Consider the following 22166-nt stretch of genomic DNA (forward strand, 5'->3'; position numbering starts at 1 on the left):
AATCCTTGACAAATAGCACAAAAAAAAAAATCAGACAATAATAATCCACAACAAGAAACAAGCAGATATGACCAAGTAATCTTGCAAATGTCTGTTCATATTTTTGAAGTAATACAATGACAATTTAAGACATTAAATAAAAACAAAAATATACAAGTGGCCATGGAAAATATCAGAACTTACAATAGACGTCCACTCGGATGGATTTAATTGCTGGGGAACCGAGGCCGTTCTCAGCCTTGCAGTAGTAGCGACCCCCCTGTGTCCTCTGGATCTTCGCAATGTTCAAAGTGTCATTGAACACACTGGAGTCCTGGAAGCGATCTGACACGCTGCCAGCTGTCTTTGTCCATCGGATCTGAGAGGGAAAAAAGCAAACACCAATCATTTCCAGAACCCATTTCAAGAACTAATCCTCTGTTAAAGAGGGTAAGTAGAGCACCAAGTACACAAACAGTGTTTAATGTCTAGCAAAAGACTTTCTGGAGTTGTGTTGTGATGCAAGCAACAATAACTCGCTGTACTTTGCCAACAATGTGCGTTTCACAATAACAGGACATCTAAATAGTGTAAGAACACTTATAAAGATGCCAGATCTTTGTGAGATGAAAAAATTAAACCTTGAAAAACAATGAAAAATATTCCCCAGTTTTGATTGTAATGTGTTGTATGTATTATTTTCAATAGTTACTTACTAGAGATGCAACTCAGCACAAAAACACAAAGCAGGAGTTTCATGTCATTATGAAGCGTGACCGATTGCTAGTGAAAATCATATATGTAAATGAATAACGTGCAGAGCCCGGTGAGACAGTTGGTGGTACTGTTGCTTGACAGCAAAAAGCTCTTGGATCTTTCTGCATGTTCTCTCGATACATGCACCTGTTCTCCCTGGGTACCCTGGCTTCCTCCCACAATCCAGAAACATAACAATGACAGTAATTGGTCTCTCTAAAATTGCCCACAGGTAGGGGTATGCGTGTGTGTTTATGTTTATGTTGCCCTGCGATAGGCTGGCAACCTGTCCAGAGTGTACCCTGACTTTTGCTCAATTACCACTGCAGACAGACGCCCTTTTCCCCAGCATGGACATTGAATCGATGGAAGGGCATGGCCAGATCTAAAAAAGAAAGTATTTTTTTAAGCCATGCAGGTGAAAACAACTGAGTAAATTGTAAAAACTGGCCAGGCAAAGGGAGGGTTGCTAACACTATGCTGTCAAACACTATGGCTCATAACAGGCATATGCAAACAATGCCTTGATCTGGGGTTCTTTTGGGTGTTAATAAGCTATCTTGCTCTGAATGAATAAACTTAATCCAGCCAGCTCTGTTACAACTAATGAACTCCTGTCTAGAGGTATTCAAGCTTCTGTCATACAACATGACAGAAAAAATCTCCATTTAACGCCAATTCGAAGATAGAAAGTGGTTTTCTTAAACTATCTGTTTCAACATAAAACTGTTTGATAAATTTGGCAGCTATGGATCCTCTTCTAATATTTCTCCACTGTCTTTTGTTTCACACCAGATCTACCTCAGCATGGCCTTCTCAACATGAGTACCTTTCACTAACTGATGGGACCCAGTTAGCCCATGGCATTGAGGTGTAATGAAAGGTGAAATAGTGTTACTCTCCAACATGAGGTTGTAATTGACTCTCAATCATCTCCTTCTCGTGTCCTCATTAAAGCTTACAGCATGAGCAGGTACTGTGACAACTCTGGCCTGGGGGCCAACATAGTGAGAACCACTGAGCACAGAGCTCTGCTTGATCCCTCACTCTAAGTAAGGCGCAGATGGACTGGCTTTGCCTGTAGAGCCTCACATTTCTCTGTCTAGGCAGGGGAAGCTCTGAATTAGAATCCAATATCTCCACACTGTATGGTGATAGCATCATCTTGGATGCTGATAACATCCTATTTTACAGAGATAGCATCAGATGGAACAGGAATATCATGGCATGCAGGGATAGGGATTGGACCTATCAGAGAGATTGCTGGTGTGTTGTACTGACTGGGGGTTGGAGGGTGACGGGGTGGAGGTAACCATGGCAGCTCTGTTGTCAGGTTATGACGGTTTTAACTTTGCTTATTTTCCCATCAGATAGGAGAGAAAAATGAAAGGGTGAGTGGTCAAAAATCCTGATAGAGAATGATGAGCAGAAGACGGCACTTGCATTTATTTCATCACAGAAGTTTCAGATTCTCTGACTTGCCTAAAGTGTCTTTGCTCGGAGCAGTTGAAATAAGTTGGGTGTATTCAACGGTTGGTTTTGTCTTAGTGTTTCTTTTCATGAAACTCTCTCACTGAAAGAAATGATTAAGCTGCTCTGCCTAGACATTTTATGAAGTGTTCCCATGGACTTAAAAAATTAATCAGGCATAACATTACGACCACTGACAGGTGACGTGAATCACACTGACCATCTCCAAAATAATGATATTGGTTAACATGAGGTCAAAGGAAGAAACAGTGATGAACATACAACAGGGTCATAGCTCATTGATCAGATGATGCTATCTGTCCCACATTCAAAAAAATGACCTACATTATTTATGCTGATTTGGAGATTTAAGAAGAGACGTTGCACTACAGTTTGTTGCTTATGGGGATGTATTGCCTTAGACCAATGAGGTTGCCAGTACCAGTCATAATGTTTATGCCTGATCAGTATACTGTACACACGCTTCCAAGAGTTTGGGCTTCTTGGAAAAGCCCAAACTCAGCAACTGATCAATGCTGAAACACCACTGATGGAGAATTTGTGGCCTTATTAAAGCGGCTGGGGACATCATGAGTTCAGCAGAACAAGAACTAAACCTAAATAAGTTACGAGCATAAATTAGGTGCGGGGTGGAGGGGGAAAAAGGTTTGAAATTCTGTGTCACTCTTCTACAGTGTGCTGGATTCTCTCGCGCAAACACAAAGCTTTCTTTTTTGTGTCGATCTCAGCAAAATTCAGCATTCTCTAAGCTTATAGCCTCAGCCTTTTCTTTGCCTTTTGTGCAAAGAGCTTTGAGTTTAAGGAAAACGCTGTATCAATAAGTGCATTGTTAGAGTGACGTTAAGAAGTGCGCATTCAAACGAGGCTTTATATTCTCAGAAAAGACGGAGCGTCGCCGTTTGTTCACAGGGACAGTAGACCACATTATCGGATGAGCTCTCAGCTCTTCCTCCACCCCGAGGCTATTTTCATGCCTTCGCTCCTCTGACTTTTTACATCTAAGCACCTCAGCCCACAGGGGGAGTCTTGAAGTGTGCCTGGTGAGAACAGTTTGACCCTCTCCAGTCTCCTTAGTGCAATGCAAATACTCTTGATCGGGGAAGTTCTAGCAGATTTGAGCATTATGATAATTGCTGCTCCTGACACTAAAAGCCTCGCTACATTTATTTTTCTTCTTGGCTTTTTCTGCTGCTCAGCTCATATTATGTGCTTGCAATTACAATCTTATGAATAAGTCAAACTGCCAATGGTGCATCACCCTGAAACTGCTCTCTTTTAGAAAATAAACCTGTGTGTGGAGACTGCTCTTGTATATTATTGGGACTTGAAAATTCAAACAAATAGTGTGGCTTATTATTTGTGATGAAAAAAAAAGGATATTTGGATGGTATTTTTTTTAAAAAACACAAAAACATGACATTTATTAAGGCACAAAACCAAAACTGCAAATCCCTATTAAACGAGACACCCAAACTGATGGATCAACATTTGCTCACATGGAAGGAAGAGGCTTGTACCCAACTGAAAATCCCAGCAGTGTTTGAGACCACACATGCTGGGATGCCGCGGCAAGCGCTAATTAAAATGCGCCCAGTATCTGTTGTTATGTGGGGATCATATGCTGGAGCACGCGTCCTCGGTGAAGCTCCCGTAACGCCTGCTGTGACGTTTCCCTCTCTCCAACTACGGACCGGCTTCTAATTGCTTGCCATCTTTTTTTCTTTTATGCACCATTGGTGGTCTGTGCCTTCTCGGTGGTGCAGACAAGTGTGGCTGAGCATGACAATCAAGTGATCAAAAGAACCAACAAGAGGTTCAGATTCTGAACTGTGAGCACATTTTCTTTCCAAGTCTATTTCAGGAAATCTGGCCCCTCACTCACAACAATGGGATGATCAAATCAAATAAGGCAAATGGTCGATGCTTTGACGGCACACAGAGAACCAAATGAGAAACTGGATATTGAAATAAAAGCTCTAAGACTTTCTTTAAGTTACTACAGTGTCTATAGCAATCAAGGAGAAAGCACCATCTGCTGGATGCACCAGCACTGTGGGTAAATGTTATGTGGAGCTCCAAAACAAAGCACATATCCCAATTGGTGGGTATTAAGCCAAGCGTCACGGGGCCTGAGGTCAGCTTATTTGTACTTGCTGACCCATGGAGGTTTGAGTTGAATCTTGTGGGAGAATAATTGAAACAAAGAAAAAAAAAGGAGAGTGTTTGCAATGTGGTGTTGGAGCCTGGTACTCAAACAAAGTAGTGTGGACATAATGGACGCTGGCCAAGGCAGAGGAGGCAGGTGCAGATGGCTTTATCATCAGGGACTCTTTGATGTCTGTTCATAGCATCAAAGACAATGAATAAATCTGGAGAAGAATGACCATGAAAGCATGAAATGATAAAGCTGTCCACATTTGGTTTTCTAATGCGGAATCACAGAAGGTGAAATAGTAATGCAGAAAATGTCACGGTCAGTGGATTAGTCTTGTTTTTATTCTTATTTTATTTTGCATCCTCCAGTAGGAGGTTTGTATTTTAGCTTTGTTTACGTCTGTCTTCTGGACCTTGAGGCTTTTCATATTGTAACCTTACATTTTTTACAATATCATCTTCCTCTGTATTCTTTTAAAATCTTGATTCTGCAGATTAAAAAAAAAAAACACGTACATTTTTGTTTACCCCATAAGTTTAGTTAGTTATTGCTTTTGATTTGTTTTTCTTTTTCTCTGCTGATCTTATCCATTCATCCACCAACCCCTCACTCGTCGCCCAATAGCCTATCGACCTGTCATTTCAAAGGCAAGGCGGAATTGATGCCATGAGGAAACAAAGCTTCCTAACCATTAAACATGTTAGCATATGCAACTGCATTACCAGACAAACCAGCTAGCCACACTTTTTTTTCAAATGAGGGAACATGGTATGGCGAAAGAAAATGGCTAACTTAAGCTAGCACCTGGTGTCAGCTTAATTTAGCTAATAATTAAATGCCCACATGGAGGCACTTGTTGAGCATTAAAATTTTATTCCCAGAAACTCAGTTCATCCATATGACAAAAAATATAAGTAACATAAGATTGTGACATCAGATAAAAGTGATTTAACCATTAATGACGCAACAACCAACTGTTTTGTATACTCTATCCTTTTCCAGAATACATTGACTTTGCACAAGTTTTCATCAGAAGCATCACACGTTCTTCAGAGATATAATGGAATTTGATGTAGCACAAAATATCGTTAATTTACTCATGTTAAGACTCTCAGCAGACAAGGAACGGTACGCATGCAGGTCTAATGTGTCCCGTTTGTACAGATGCCATGTTAGCAATTTTGTAATAATCGTGTGAGTCTGGAAGGTTTTATGGACTTTGATGCTAAGATTGCTTTGAAATTCTTGGCAATTTGTCTATTCACTTTGAAAATGCTTTCAGGCTATTTTCATTGCATAACTTTAAAAGGCAAAACAAAATGGTTTATTTAGGCTTTATGATTTGCGAAAGATTTGGTCTAAAATTCATTTTTACTTTTGTGTAAATTGTTTACATTCCTAAGCCGTTGGTAAGACAAAAAAAACCCCAAACATACAGAGAAGATAAAAAGTAGACATTTTCAAATCACTATAAGAGAAGTCAGGCACTACATTTTGACTGATTTAGATTTAAATCAACATTCAGACCAGGGATGTAAGTTCATTTGATTTGCAAGGAGCTGACAGATCTGGAACACACCCAGTGAGAGGTTTTATTATCATTTTGTGTGACTAACATTACAGAACCCCGTGGTGTCTGAGCTGACCTCTGTGCCTTGGTTTATTGCATCCCCGGTACTACGGCTATCAAGGCAAAATGACTAATTCGACCAATTTTATGGAGAGACGCATCGTCTTCACTGCAAGCACGTGAGAGCACAGAGACATTACATATGACTTCAGGTCTCTTCCAATAGGGATTCTGGGCATCCTGAATCTACAACCATCATCTAAAGGTTTTCTCCTTCGATGACAACAGCACACAGGTGCCTTACCACATTGCTCATCCAAGAACTCACTAACTATGTCATGTTGAGATTCTGACACAGCCTCCCATTTTCCCTAATCTTAATCTAGTTTAATGTGCCACATGCAATTGAATCTTCACTGACTGTCAGTATTGTTCCCTTACAGCCAGTCACTGAGGAAATATACAAAACACGAAATTGAAATGGGCATGACTGTATGGAGAAATGCCACTGCCTGGTTTTTTTTAAGCAGACAATTTGCCCAGTGCCACTTGCAGTGCACATCTTTTAAGAATTTAAAATAATTGGCTGGTGTTTTCGCCACATGTCAACAGGTCCCCATGTTTCTGGCAGCGCCTGTTCTCACACCTTGAAATGCCATGCCAACAAGGAAGCACCAAAAAGCACATTATTCAGTTTTCAGATAATTAAATGAGAAGACAGACAGGTGTTGTTACCATTTTTGTGTGTGCCTGCGTGTGTGAGTGTGAGTGGAGGAGAAATTGTATGAATGCCAGGCTTTATTATTAGAAAGCCTGTGTTTTTTCTCCAAGTTGGGGTGGTGGGCGGATGGGCTTAGGGCTGACATCAAGGCCTCTCGTAAAGAGGCTGCTGCCTGACTGGACAAAATCCAAACACACACAACAGTGGGAAATCCTGCGGTGGTTTCTGTGCAATTTAGAAAAACTTAGCACATTTTACTCTGCTGGTTTTTACATTTAGAAATTTGTGTGTGTTCTGTTAATTCCCAAGAATTGAAAACACACATTATGTGTCTATGTGTGCTTTAATTGTTGCAACATGCATTTTAAACTTTATGTGCAGGAAAAAATAGGCACACTGTAAATTCTGTACTCAAATGCTGTGGCGCATATCTGAGTTAAAAATCAAACGGGAAGACAAATACTAGTTCCTCATGATTGGTTGGAAGTTAAATGTTTAGGCAGGTATTGTTCCCCTCCTATGGTAAACAATATCCTTCTCCTGCAAAAGTAACACAATTTTATTTCATTAAATATTTTAATAAATATACAATGGTTACTGAGGGGGTTGAGATCATTTCAAATTACTTAAACAACAGAAAGAAACCTATTTTTGTTTTCCTTTAATTGTTTCAGTCCTGTTGTTTCAGTTAGATCTACTGTAAATTATGAAGGAATATTGACACATGTCAAATTTAATGTGAATCATATAAAGACACCAATTCATGCTTAAAAATTATTTAATGTTACTGTACATTTGAGGATGTTAAGATTGCCTTACAGATATAGATTACCATAAATATGACAATAATTTACTAAATAATCTTTTGGTTTTCTTTTTGGCTATGACATGATTTTCAAATGTCAAGATATGGGTTTAATTAATATACGAGCTAAAGCTATCTTTTCCTTTTCATTATTTTTCTATTAAATAACAGACTTTTGGCAATGATTCATTAGTTTCAACACATTCCCTTTTTTTTCAGTAGCATAAACTTTTTCCCCCTATACCTTTTTGCTTTTGTAACTGATTCAGACCCAGCTACCCAAGCTGAATATTACATTATATATATATATATATATATATATATATAACACAATTATAAAACCAGTTAGCATTCACCAAAATATTTAATCAAAGGAAGTACGGATTTCCACTTTCAACATCAGATTACTGCAAACTTCTGTGTTAAACCTGGTTTTTAAAACACATTTTATAAGTTAACCGCTAAAGAATTGTACATGATGTCCTTAGATAAGTGTTAGTACTGCTATTCTGCTTATTTTCTTTCTTTCCAGCAGTCCAGGAACATTGCAGGTCATTTAAAATTCATTCCATCAACCCATTTCCACACAATTTAGAGAGGTGGTACATGGTTTTTTAACCATAACTGCTCTGAAATAATCTTACATTATTGTTGTTTTTGTCTGATTTCACAGTTTTTAATCACCTCTGGGATTCTGTTGCGATGGGAAAAGATTTGTTTTCCATAATAGAAGCAGTTCTTCTGCTGGTAGATAACTTGCTCAGCATTGGGATGCATAGTCTATCTAAATAACCTAGTTAAGGCTAGTTAACTTCAAGGGGAAAAAAACCCAGTGGAAATGTTACTTTGAAACTCTTTCCCGTTGGTTTAATACTGGGAAAGACAAAAAAAACATAATATTTTTAAGACAATTATGTGTTAATCAAGTTTAAACTTGCCTAATCAAAGCAATAATTACAAAGTTTTAATTTTTTGAGGGTGATATTACACTAGAATAGTACAATATGACTTCATTACAAGGTGTTTTTTTCACACATCTTTTATAAGTGTGCAAGTTAATGAGGAGATTGCTGTGAGTAAAGCAGAGTAGAAATCTGCTTCCTTATAATGAACGTGTGAATAATTCTGAAGTACTTGGTGGTTACTCCTCCTGAACTCATGTTCAGGAGGAGTAACCACTTCCAGAGATAAAAAAGGAAACTTGTTAAACGCAGGAGATGTGAGAAGTGACGCAACAGTACAAACTGGGTCTAATCACAGCTGATCGTGCTCTACGGCATTTGACAGAACTGATTACATTTTCCCCATAAATGCCATGAAAGGTAAGAAACTTATGTTAATTTAAAAAGTTTAGGAGTAAAAAAGATCTCAATTAAAGATTACTGATGAACTTTATTTGATTTAAAAAACATGTCATAAGTTCTATAGCAAAGGTAGCCACCTTTCTGTCGCTTCCTAAGGTAACCTCTGAAACTTCCTCAGAGACTCAGGAATGGTTATGTGCAGACACAGGTCCCCTGCCACTGCCAGAGGGGAGAAATATCAGACATGTCCCAAAGTTTGCAGAGACTGTCTGTGCCAGGGGATCTGCGTGAGAATCATAAAGACTCAGTTTCAAAGGAGATGCTACCTCCCCAACCAGAGCCCTGCAGGGCGTTTGATCTCCCACTCTGCTCTCTTCCCACCCTTCCTCTTTTTGCTCTTTTCGGTTTTTCAAAAAAACCCAAAAATCCTAATTAAGTGAAAAGATGCAATGAGAGCAGAGTTGTGACCTATCTGTCAGAAACAAGAATAGCACTACATGTATGAAACTTGCTAATTTAAAAGCCTTCGGCTTAACAATTGGAAAATAACAATCAATATGTCGTTTTGCTTTGATGTCCAAAGGCCCCTGTCCATCAAGCAAACAGTTCAGTCATATTAATTTAATACACGAGCTTGATCTGGTCTGAGTATGAGGGATAACTTCATATAATTGGAAAAAAAAACATGACCTAATTGTTTGAAAGATTAGCAGAAGAAGATTAGTGCAAGAAAAAAAAAACGGATGGTTGGGTAACTTCGGGCAAATCAGCACCTGCAGGAATCAAAAGTCCTAACAAGAAGACTATTTTTCCCGTTCTTGCCTGATGTGATGTTGATGAAAGCAAGAAGTGGAAAATAAGAACAAACACAAAGTTGTTTTTTTTTTTTTTTTAATTAGTTCACATCACATCTGTAAATACGAATGTGAGAAAAGCTTTTATCTGACGCTGAGCACCCATGTGGATTTACATGACCCAGAGTCTTTTTACCGCGGCCCGTTTCTCACTCATTATGCTTTGTTTTGGCAGATGTTTCTGCTGTTTTGCTTTCTGCGTTCTCATTAGGCTTTTATTATCAACATCCAGGTGCGCAGTACAAGCTAAACCATCAATAATTAAAGGATTAAACTTTTTAAGCTGGTTTTAGTGTGCCACCATGATGCCTGTGCAGAATAAAAAAAATAAAAATGAAGACAGATGGAGGCCCAATTACCATCTCGTCCCATGATATCCTGATGCAGCTATTTTCGTCGGTGGCTTTGGATGGTGGGGTTTATGAAATCGCTTCCTTTACCTGTGGCCGAGGATGGCCTGTCACTAGGCAGGTGAGCTCCAGCGTCTCTCCTTCTCTGATGGTGTACACCCTCTCTGTGTGTCTCTCCTCTTCAACGTTACAGGCATGCCCGGAGTGAATGATGCGGACAGTTGGAGGTGCTGTGGAGAAAAATGTCACAAACCAAGTTAGTGCCACTAAATTCAGAGGCAATGTGTAGTTTAGGGGCATTGGATAAAAGTTTATAAGTTTATCTCAAGGCTATTGTTCCAAATGAGATATTGCCAATCTTTGACGAGCATACATTTGTAAAAAAAATAAATAAATAAACTGGTTAACTCACATTTTAGGGAAGTTCTTTTTTTTAAACAGCAATTAAATCCATTAAACTGAGAAAAATTATTGTAACTTGTCTTTAAGGTTTTTTTGTGAATTAAATCGGAATATCTATATTGTAGAGACTACTTCTAACAGCAGAAAAAAAGTTGAACAGTACAGAAAATAAAGTGAACAACCAAGTAACTATGCAATTATTACACGAGAAAAAAAGAAAATTACAATATTCAAAATTAATGGATAGGCAGAATATGCAAATTAGGGTTAATATATTAGTATTTCACATTATATTGCAAATGTTTCATCACCATAGAATCAATGAAAGCAATATAACGCAGCAAAGACTTCATATTTCACATGCTAATCTAAAATTCAGCGTGTTGGACCAAAGCAGAGTCTCAAACCTGACAAATAGCAGCGCTTAAGGCACTGATGGTCACACAGTGTTGGAGTCACACAAGAAAAAGAAGAGTAAGTAAGCGTCAGGAATTCCCACTGTGCATATCGATAATTTACAAAGCCAGCTGGATAGACTCTAACTGCCCTTAATGCCCACACCTGATGTATATGTTTAGTGACTGAGAAGCGAAGTTCAATGAACACAGTCGGGATATTGTTTAATGATAAAGAAAGGTGTTATGAATATCAAGCCAGGTGTTAAATCTGGTAGAAAACCTGTAGTGAACCATAATGCTCAAATACCCACAATGTGGAAGTGAAACAGTTCTGCAAAGAAGAGAGCGCCAACAGTCCTGCACAGTCCTTTAAAATATTTATTTATGTTCTTGCAAATGCCGGGCTTGGCAAAGATCCAGGTCAGTTTGGTTTGCTTTTTTTTTTCTTTTTTAATTCTTTCTCCCACTAAAACATGAAATCAACAACTGAAAACGACATCCTTCTTTTCTTTGATGAGCTGAGACATTTAAGTGTGGCAAAATGTGCAAAGAAAATAAATCTGCAACGGGCATTTTGTCAAAATGGAGCTGTCTGCAAAACTTGTCGACTTTCCCTAATATATCTTGGCAAAGCGTAGACTGTGACATCTGAATAAAAACTGAAAGATATAGATATTTTGTTATGGCTAAAAGCAATCAGTATCACTCAGATTTGTGTCAACGCGACAGCCAGTGAGATTGGGAAGCGCATGAAGCAGTAATTTAAATACAGTGTCGAGTCGAATAAATGACCCTCTGCTGACTCGTAATGAGAGGCCCTCTCTTTTTCTTTATCATCAACTCTAATATCAAAAAAAATTCAGAACGCTATGAAATTATCTGTCAGAATGTATTTATAAGAAAATTATAATTCAAATGAAGCAACAAGTGATGAACTGCAGAGTTTCGCATAGCACTGTGACAATTATAGAAAAAAAAAAAGGAACCGCCTTAATGGGCACCTGATATTTGTTTGGTTTTGTTATAGACACACGTCTACACCAATTCAAATAACATTGGCTGGAAATGTTAATTAGTCAGTATTAAGTATCCACAGGTGATTGCTAACAGCTGGTACTACTGAAGAAATAATAATAATTAAAAAAAACATTTTAATATGTTCACACACCAACAGGCACTGAGACTCAAGTAGTCAGGGTTAAACTGAGCAGAGGAAGGGGTAATTTAAGGTAACCCACTCAAAATATTCGTTCCTACTGAGCTGTGAAAACATGGTTGCTCATAAGCGGCCCCTGACAATACTAGCATCTGTTCAGCATTTATTCCTCTCCAGCTTCCATGATTAGTGAAGAGGTTAGGGACGAGATGGGTTAGAGAGCGGATGCGGGATATGATTAGGAGTAGGAGGAGTACAAAATACTAGGGGAAAGAAGAGGGAAAAAAAATCCAGCAGGAATTACAAGGAGTCACGCAGACAGCAGCTTGGCTTTCATGTCGGAGGAACGGGCTTCCTGTGCGGGCCCCTCTCGGCAAAGTCGGCCCCCCTGCAGCAGGCCTTCTTCTACCTCCATTCAGGCAGCCATGCTAATGAGCGAAGCGAAGCGACACTCCCCTCCGATGCTGTGCTGAGAGCCTCAGCCAGAGTGTGTGTAGCCGTAACCAAACATCCCTCCCTGATCCCCACCATGCTGTTTGTCTCTCTTAGCTTGTTAGCTTAATGCTCCGTCATGCCCGTCGTGCTTTTCTAAAGGCCTCGCAGATTGATGTGTGCTGATACAGATGCTAATCATATCAGGTTGTTTGGCTTTCTTCAGTCTCCCTCTGCATCTCTTTCCCCTTCTCCATTTAGATTTAAAGACACTGGTGGTGAATTCCATTGGGAGGGTAATGCTTGAGAAATAGGCTCAGTGCAAGGGGCTTCACGCAACGCTGCCACTTAAAACCAAAATAAAAAAAGGGGGCTGAGAAACAAGACCCCAGGGCAAGAGCTAAACAAAGTGCTAATGCCATTTATTCTGATGAGCCAGTATCACAGCAGCGCACTATCAGTCCTGGAGGAAAGCTGGGAAACACCCATAATTAATGAAAATCAGCTCCTATCTGCAACTACACACTCACAACTGCATAAACATACGCTTACTCTTCATGCAGGCAGACATCTCCAAGCTTAAAGCCACAAAAGCAAATAACCCTCTCTCGAGCATACATAATGAGGACACTTATGTTAAAATAGTCACACATATCCTTAAGTGGCTAAGACCTGCTCTTTTATATCCCTTGGCCCAAAGCGTGAAATAAAATCACTCTCATTACTATTTCATTTCCAGTTTTGTTTCTTTTAAAAGCCACTTGATATTCAACTGACAGTAACTACTCATAACATCTCCGGAAAGGATATGTGGGGATGGACAGAAAGACATTAATGCTGTTAGATTTTAGGCCGTGCCATCACGCAGCAAGATGTCAGTAAACTGACAGGACAGAGATAAAAGACTGAGGGGAAGAAGCGTGATAGACAAAAGCTTTGAACACATCATATGCCTTACAAATTCATTATGTGGATTAATATGGTGTCTCATACATTTGGAATGGTGTGCTGGAGGTGTCTTTTATCTTTTCAACCTCTTTTGATTTCTGGATTAAGACCACCCTAACATTTCCAGGACCTCCAAGAATGATTAAAAATTGTTTGTCTGGCTGCAAAGTTGAGTGTGAACGCAAACATGACTCTACCACGCTCCTTGTACAAAGGACATAGGATTCTCTTGGCCATTACGACACATCTGCACAAGAATGTGCCCTCACAATCTGCAAAATTTCCTTATAAATACGAGAGTTTCCTGCACTTCCACCATCAGTATCAGCCATATATGGAGACAGAAAAACCATCAGTACTTTCATCAGTATATGAAGAGGCATGTTTTCTGTGCAGCTGCAGTGCAAGACTGAGTGTGCCATACTGAGCAATAATTTTGAGGTGCAGCGTTCCTTTCTGAGCTTATTTCAGTGCATTTCAGCTACAATATAATCTCAAAATTATTACCCAACAGTCAACCTATATAACCACTTTGGGGTTTTGGGATCTTCTATAGAGCTGAGGAGCACTTTCCACTTTTCCTTATGTGCAAGGCGTGTTGTTCCCAACTCTTCCACAGTTTAACCCCAAAACTGGATTGATCCATTTGTTGATTGCAATATCTAAGGCTGTTGTAAACGAATATTTTAGTAATTGAGTATTCTATCCATTATTCTTATGATTATTCGAGTAATTGGATATACACAATTGTAATAATAAAAAAACATTGGTAAATACAACATGACAGCAGTGTTACTATCGGATATCAACATCAGTCAAATTTTCATATTTAAGCAATTACTTTTCTGTAATTTAGAAAATTAACCTGTAACAATAATAGCTCTCTTTCTATGTTAACCTGAAGAAAAGTTATACAAAAATCTGAAATTATATTCAATTTAATAATGGAGGCAGGCTCACAAATACGCTTATAAAATGTCTATACGCCAGCTTTTAATTATGTATTCATCTTCAGTCAATTTAATAGATGAACCCTCACCTTGCCCAGCCATTTGTAGCTTTTGTGTTCATGTTAGCGACAGAATTTGACACTTTCGTTCAAATTCACACAGAATCACAATTAACCAGCTACGCGCTCCGCCACTCATTTGTTGAGACCGGGATGATATGAAATTTATTTTCCAGTTCGTCCGTAAAGCTACGCACAGAAAGCACAGCCACCCGCAGCGTTCAGTCTATCTGCTCACCTGTATAAATAATCCCACCGTGCTCTTCCCCGCCGTTCACGTTGAACGGGTGTCACCAGTCAGCAGCTCCGGGAGGGAAAAGACTGCCGTACTCCAGGCATCGCGCCAGTCAATTTAAGGATGTTTGTTAATCCCTCCCCAAAAAACGACAAAAACCCGGACATTATAGTCAATCAATAAAATCCTCCCAGTCCGAACTTGAAAATTGGACGTTATGCTAACACTTAGCTTCCGTTAACAACTCATAGGCGGAAGCATAGACATGAATTCGGGCGGATTCACCATGAATTTTAATAATCGAGGTACTCGAATCATTCGAGGAATCGTTTCAGCCCTCGCAATATCTGTAGTGACGACAAACCTTTAAAAAATAATCAAAATACTCAATTTAATAGATTCTTGATTTTTGTCAAGCAAAAGGGTTTTGGTTATACTCAAATTAAAGAAAAATACTCATTATTATGAACCATATGCATATGCTTTCTCCTAAGAAGTAAAAGTGGTTTCTATGGAAAATCTAACTTTATGATTATAAAAATATACTTTGAAACAAAATGGAGAAATTAATAATTAAGAGCAATACTTAAGTTTTATAAATGTGCCTTCAGCACTTAAATTTAAAATCAGAATTTAAATAAATTATAGATTCTTTGGAAATTTAACAGGAATGACATACTATTAAATATTAAGTGGATTTTAACAGTCGGAGTAATGTATTGTTATTCGAATATAGCTTCTTTATTTATGAATGCACAGGTCATACCTTTCGATTATGGGTCATGTCCTCCTGTTATGAAACCATTCCGACTTTTACATCCCCTGCACCAAAATTGATAACAAATTCATCACATCTATCGATTAAACATTAAGCTATCTGCTAGAAGCAAATATGTCCGCCCTCCTTTCGGGAGCTCTCCCTTCTTCACTTCAGTTGGGTGAGACAGAGATGACTGTCTTCTACCACCTATAGAGATGAAATTGGGATTGGCCAAAACACAACCGATGGAGCCATTGAGAGGCAGAGATGCTTCTTGGCAAAAGCAGATGCTAAAATTGACAAACAAATAAATGTGGGGGAAAAAAAGTCCAACATCTGGGGCTCATTTTCGCAGCGGGTTTAATGTCCTCAGAGCGACCCCTAAGGACTACTAACAATATCCTGCCAGCTTTTTGGCTCTATAATCATCTTCTTACAATGGCAAATGAAGGACGACAGATTAAGAAATAGATTTTAAAAAATATATAAATAATATGCATACTATAGAGAGTAGTTAATTTAAAAACAAACCCTATTCCAGAAATAAACTTCCTACTGGCTATAAACAGGCCTCACAGGACAGAGATGTATGAAATAAAAAACTTAGTGACTGAAATTACACATTCGTGTTGGCCATTTGTTTTCAACTAAGTGTGTAAATCAGGTCAATGCTGCACAAACTATACCAGGTGTTTAAGAACATACCATCATTTTTGCATGTAACGTTGTTTAAAGTGATCTTCAATCTGTGTAAATTTATTCAGTCCAGTTTGACTTCTTTGCATAAAAAATTAGCTATGTTGATTTAAAAATCTTTTTTATTCTGCACACACAATAAAAAAAGCTAATATCAGGTTTGAGAGCACAGATGATTTTAGATTTTAGATAAAAATATCAAACACTAATTTCAACATTATTAACCAGCTGCAGGACATACCAATCTTTTCTTGAAGTTCTTAATTAAATGTTCTATTACTTTCTGTAATTTTCAATTAATTTTTTTTCAACAGTGAACCCAAATGTTGCCACCCCAACAAATTTAAAGGACTAATCCCTGTTTGTTTATAATTTAGGCAAATTAATCCATGGTGAATGAGCCTGGAAAGCTGCTTGAGGAACTTTTTTTTTAGACAGGACACTGATGTCTTACTATCACAAGATCATGTGCCAAATGTCTTTTTATATAACCTTTATATACTTGAAATCTTAAGTTTATAATTTGACATTCAGAGCCAAATACATAAAATGTCGATTTGTCCCATGATCGGGGTTTACCGGACTAATATCACACAGAAACTCATTTGTTTGTGTTACACACACACCGCCCACACACACACATTGTTTTAATTTAACAATTAAATGCAAAAAATCAGACACAATCAGGGTGAAAATGGCCAGTTTTATTAGCTGGCCAATCAACTGATTAGTGCATCATAAATAACAAGAGAATTAAAGTTAATTGAGAACTGCCTAACAACATGAGAATGAGAGCAGTATGTCATCATTGGCATAATTAGTTTTTAGCCAATACATTTTAAATTCAATAAGAACAGCTCACCCAATATTCAGAACATAACTCAAATGTCAACTACAAATCACCACTAAAATATGGATGTTTATCTATATATCAGAAATATAAAGTTAAACCAAATCAGATACAGATTGCATGAAACATAATAAACATTGTTTGCACCACTCTGTTCCTTAGTACCTTGAATTTTAATATAAACTAAGACGGTGACCAAAAGCAATTTCAGTAGTGCTCAAGTCATACAAAAATGGAAGGACTATTTATGAATGTAACTTAAGTACATTATAATGATTTAATGTTATATTTAACTCTCCATATGTGTTCAGCTGCAATGAGTAAAAAGCTGTACAATTAAATCTTCCCAAATTTGAGAAGGTGTGACATCCAATATAAATGCATTAAAATTGAAGAAGAGTAATATGCAAATTCTCTTTGCTGATGCAAAACATTGGCAACTGCCATTTCAAGGTGAATTCTGTGGATTTCACCGATGAGGACGGGTAGACATGGTCCGCTGTCAAAGGTGTCACACACTGTATTATTTTCTGTGCTTTTCTGCATGCATTTGGAAAGCATAGGCTTACACTGCACCCAGCAATTCAGCTGTATAATTGAGAAGCAACTCATCTATGGGGTCATCCATGTGTATTGAGGACCTGGAATGGTTTTCTAGCAGCACATGCATATTATTACATCAGGAGTTGTCAGAGGGTATTGATTATACACTGTAATGCACTCTCTGCTCTCGTCAGCCTACGCTGCTATTGTAAATGAGAACCTTTATGGATCCGGCTTCGCCCTATCAGCACTGATCATCTATCACACACACTACGTATAGTTGGTTGTAAATTAAGCCGTTCCGAGGTGTGCAGGGACCACTGTGTCAGTTTATCCAAATTAGTGGAGTAGATAGCCTATCAAAATCAAAAGAGATCCAGAGGGACAAAGTAAATGACCTACTTTATTTGGAACTCGTACATTGGGTAGTTTCTCCTCTTCATAGTGTCATAGGCATGAAAACCTTGAGAGTTGAAAACAAACAGGCCCATTAAGGCTAAACCCATTAAAATTTGGCTCTAGGACTTGGCACCTGTCCACCAAAATATGCAATGAAGACCAGCAGTAATAAGCATTTCAATTAACTGGTCGATAGAAGAATGAATTTCAAAATACTAAGCACAAAACAATTCTTCTGATTTAAGTGTTTCAACCACTGAACTGATATAATTTAAAGCTGGAATATTTAAGGTACTCTAATAGATTTGAGTTTTTGAGGCAAAATATGTTTCATAGACAGTCAACAGCAGATTAACTCTTAATATGTATTTGTTAGGGCCAATATTTCAGAGTGCCAAATGCTTTAAGCTAAAAGAAGACTAAAACATCATCAACAAATCAACAGAAGTCATGAGTTAGGATTGACGTGAGTTTGAAAATGGCCAAAGTAGTGGCTAGGAAAGTGGCTCAAGGCACTTCCGAAACATGAGCCCTGGTGGACTGTTCCCATTATCTGGTATTTACTATAACTTAATAAAAAGTGGTCCAAGGAAGGATCAGTTGACATGACCATAGTTAATAAAACTTTATTGATGCACTGTGGGAGCAAAGACTGGTCCATGTGGTCCAACTCACCAAACTGCTGCTGCAGTTCAAACTGCTGAAGAAGTTATTGGTGAGAATGTCCTGCATACCTGTACACCTGTCAGATTACCTATATATTTTTTAAACCCCTTTGTTGTCTCAAACTGTGTTTTGTACTCACTTGGGGAACACTTTAAACTAATATGGAGCACGGGAACAAGACAAATGGATCCAACATTGTGATGGTTTGGTGAATGTTGTGCTAGGAAACCTTGATGAAGTAGACTACTTCATCATCACCGCATATGAGTAGAACTCCTTCATGAAGACAGTTTCTAAATTTCTTAGATCATAGTTCAAGTGAGCATCTGTGGAATCTGTTAGCCACACAAATCCAATCCAAGGAGGCTCCCCTCACGTATAGGGGAGCCTCCTCACGTAAAAGGATCTGCTGCTAACATTTTGGTGCCAGGTAGGGGTTGAGTGGAGTTTAGGGGTAATTAGTCAGGGCTTCTTTTGGCAGCAAAATTGGGATTGATGCACTATTTGGTGGGTGGTCTTTATGTCATCCATCAGAATTAAACTTTACAAATATGCAATGTGAATTATATACCTTAAATGTAAATTGATAACCCATTAGCATTTGGTATTTTAGCAAATGTACGATGAACTAAGGGCTGGATCTAAAATCCATGTTTTCTATTCAAAATTCTGGACAGAGAAGCACAATGCATCCGAGTGCTGTACTGGAGTAATCCTTTGCCGTTTTCCCGATTTCCATTCTGTTTTTCTCACCATCCACGATGCAATGTTGGCAGTGAGGGCCTGTTGTGGCAGTTTATTTCCGTAAACAACACTAATCAGACATCTGTAGGGAAGGATAAAGCCCAGATTGGCCGTAACCATGCAGCAGTTATCTGTTGATAGGCCCAACACTCCCGATTGGCTGTAAAGAGGCAACAGCTTTCTATATGGTTGGCTAGGACGGCAAGCCAGCAATGGCTCACTGTGGATAGAGTATCTGGCATCCCTCAGAAGATTGGGTGCTGCTCGCCAAGAAACTGTCTGATGATTGGCTGTGCTGACTCCAAAGTGAACTGATTGTCCTATCAATGCCCACAGCACAGGCTGGCTGACAGGGCTGCCTGCTGGCTGGCTTTGCCACTTTCCAGAACACCTCCAGGGGACATACAGTAAATCCGTGCCTTTCGGTATGAAAGTGCCTAAATGTGTGTATGGAGAGTGCATGTGTGTGTCTCTGTAGTATCCATAACTTTTTCATTGGGAAAGTGTGCAGCTAAGCCCTGCCAGCAGGCACTAACACCTCATTATTCGAAGCCAGGCAGGAAATGGCTTTAAGAGATCTCTTGCCGAGCTGCGCTCCTGGAAATGTGGGTTACAGGTCTTCCCATATCAGCAACAAATGCCTGGGAAATGCCTCTTTAGCTCAAGTTAGTTAGACTGCTGCACTTCATCCCAAATCCACCCACGGACTTGGAGTGGGGTATGATGACCCTAACCCCAACCCACAGAATACAAACGATTTTGATCTTGAGCAAACTTTTTATAGGTATATGTTTGAGTAAAATGAACATTGTTATACTGTTAACTATTGACAGCTTTTTTCCGATATTCCAAGCAAAATTTGCAGAAAAACAGAAAAGTTCAAAATAACGGAAAAGATGCAGTGCTTTCAGACCTCAAATAATGAAAAGAAAACAAGTTCATATTTATTTAGAAACAACAATACTAATTTTATATCTCAGGAAGAGTTCAGCAATCAATATTTGGTGGAATAACTATGAGGTTTTCAGTGGGGTTCAGTGCAGTGGACTCTTTATTTTTTTCCAAAGCTATATATATACAGTATGTACAGTATATATATATATATATATATATATATATATATAAGTAAATAAAACTAAACAGAATGAAGAAGGATACATCATTTCTACTTCTACAAGGGAAAACAACAGGTTACTGACCTACGTACAAATACAAATATCTACACGTTTCAACCAGAAACAGGTTTTTTAGTTTTTTTTTTAGTTTTTATTTTAGTTTTTGCGGCGCTAGTGGCTCGTATTTTTTCGACAGTGGGCAGACAGGAAGGACGGTGAGGAGAGGGGGGAAGACATGCGGCAAAGGTCGTCGGGACCGGGAGACGAACCCGCGACGTCCGCTTCGAGGACTAAGGCCTCCAAACGTGGGGTGTGCTAACCCCCTGCACCCCCACAGCATGCCCCCAGAAACAGGTTTTAAACTAAAACTATATATTTAATTAAGCACAAAAATGCAGCTTTAAAAACACCCTCCTAAGCCTAGCTTGGGAGATAAGACTCCTGCTCAGAGAAATGTGACACTTAGATGGTCACTAAGCTGTGAAACTGTGCAGGTGAGGCCGACATTAACAACAAGCAACAAGAAATAACAATAACGTTTAACACAACACCTAACCATACTATTAACATCATATTTGTTTCTAGAGATTAAGAAGGCAATTACAATACATCGAGTAAAGAAAACCTAAACTAATAATAATAATAAAAAAAGTGTTGCTGATATTAATACATACCTATGGTGCACAAAACGTATTTTTAAGATCCACTGAGGTTACAACAAGAAATATTCTTATAATCATGTTATTTTATGTCCATTCTGACAGAGCACAAACACACACACAAACACGCACACACAAAAAATAAAATAAAATAAAAAATTGGTGTGCTATGTATCAAAGTTTGATTTATGATCTCTGGAGTATGTTGGGTCTGTGAGACATATGAACTAGGGCAGAACACAAGTGGTAATTTTAAACATTAGGTTATTTCAGAAATGTTCCAAAGTTGGGAGTGATCCTATTATCCACAGTGAGGCACGAACAGAAGGGGCTCATATCAGCAGCCGTAGCCTAAAGGGAGGGAAACGAGCTTGCTACTATACTTTTTTAACATCATCAGTTCAAGGCGAGCTGGGATAACGTGGGTGGGCACAGCGAATGAGTCACACTCTTTCCCCATCCCCCCTCAGTCATCATCAGTTTTGATGTCCCCTGGGGAAGGTACTAAGACACTGATGCATTACAGGAAAGGGTTTTAGGGATGGTACAGTCCGGAATATTAAAAGTTATCACCCAACCTTTTTTTTTTTTTTACGCAACCAACTGTGAAGTGGTTCTCTCTCTCTCGTTCTCTCTTATAGTCCATTTTACCTTTATAGCTTTTCTCCCAGGACTTTGATCTCTCTCAGTACAACTTTCTAATATGTCTCATAACCCACTTGACACCTCATCTATCAACCACAATTGTCCCCTGAATGGACCATGCTGCCTGGATTGTCGTTTAATCAATTGCATTGCTACAATAACGCACCTGATTTAATTCACATGCCTTTTACAAGTCTGGTAATTCATACCAATTATAATTGTGTACATATTCAACATATTTGTCCCTGTTTGTCTGAATGTCAATTAGAACAAACACAATGTTTACTCTCTCACACTGACTCCGGTAGAAAGGGAGGGTGAAATAAATCAATTACTGCGAGTTACGAATGCTGTAAAAACAATTTGTCAAATGTGAAGAGATAATAGAAGAAATATTTGATTAATTTGAAGATGCAACAACAAATAAATGAGCTTGATGACATGGGAGGCTCAGCATTAATGGGTTGTACAAAGTAGTTACTTATTATTTTGTCACACAGTCAGACGCTGAGCCAGCGGCAAAA

The 22166-nt window shown here is 38.6% G+C and overlaps 1 protein-coding gene across 4 annotated transcripts in view; it reads right to left on the reverse strand.

The window, feature by feature from the left end:
• mdga2a (MAM domain containing glycosylphosphatidylinositol anchor 2a) overlaps positions 1-22166 on the reverse strand; it is a 211278-nt gene that overhangs the window by 140304 nt on the left and 48808 nt on the right. For all 4 annotated transcript variants that reach the window (XM_032585020.1, XM_032585019.1, XM_032585022.1 and 1 more), the window contains exons 2-3: positions 10076-10215; positions 184-358 (exon numbers count right to left, since the gene is read on the reverse strand). In XM_032585020.1, the coding sequence (XP_032440911.1) occupies positions 184-358; positions 10076-10215 (315 nt within the window). The remainder of the gene's footprint in view (positions 1-183; positions 359-10075; positions 10216-22166) is intronic.

This window comes from Xiphophorus hellerii, chromosome 15 (genome assembly GCF_003331165.1).
Source record: "Xiphophorus hellerii strain 12219 chromosome 15, Xiphophorus_hellerii-4.1, whole genome shotgun sequence".
NCBI lineage: Eukaryota > Metazoa > Chordata > Actinopteri > Cyprinodontiformes > Poeciliidae > Xiphophorus > Xiphophorus hellerii.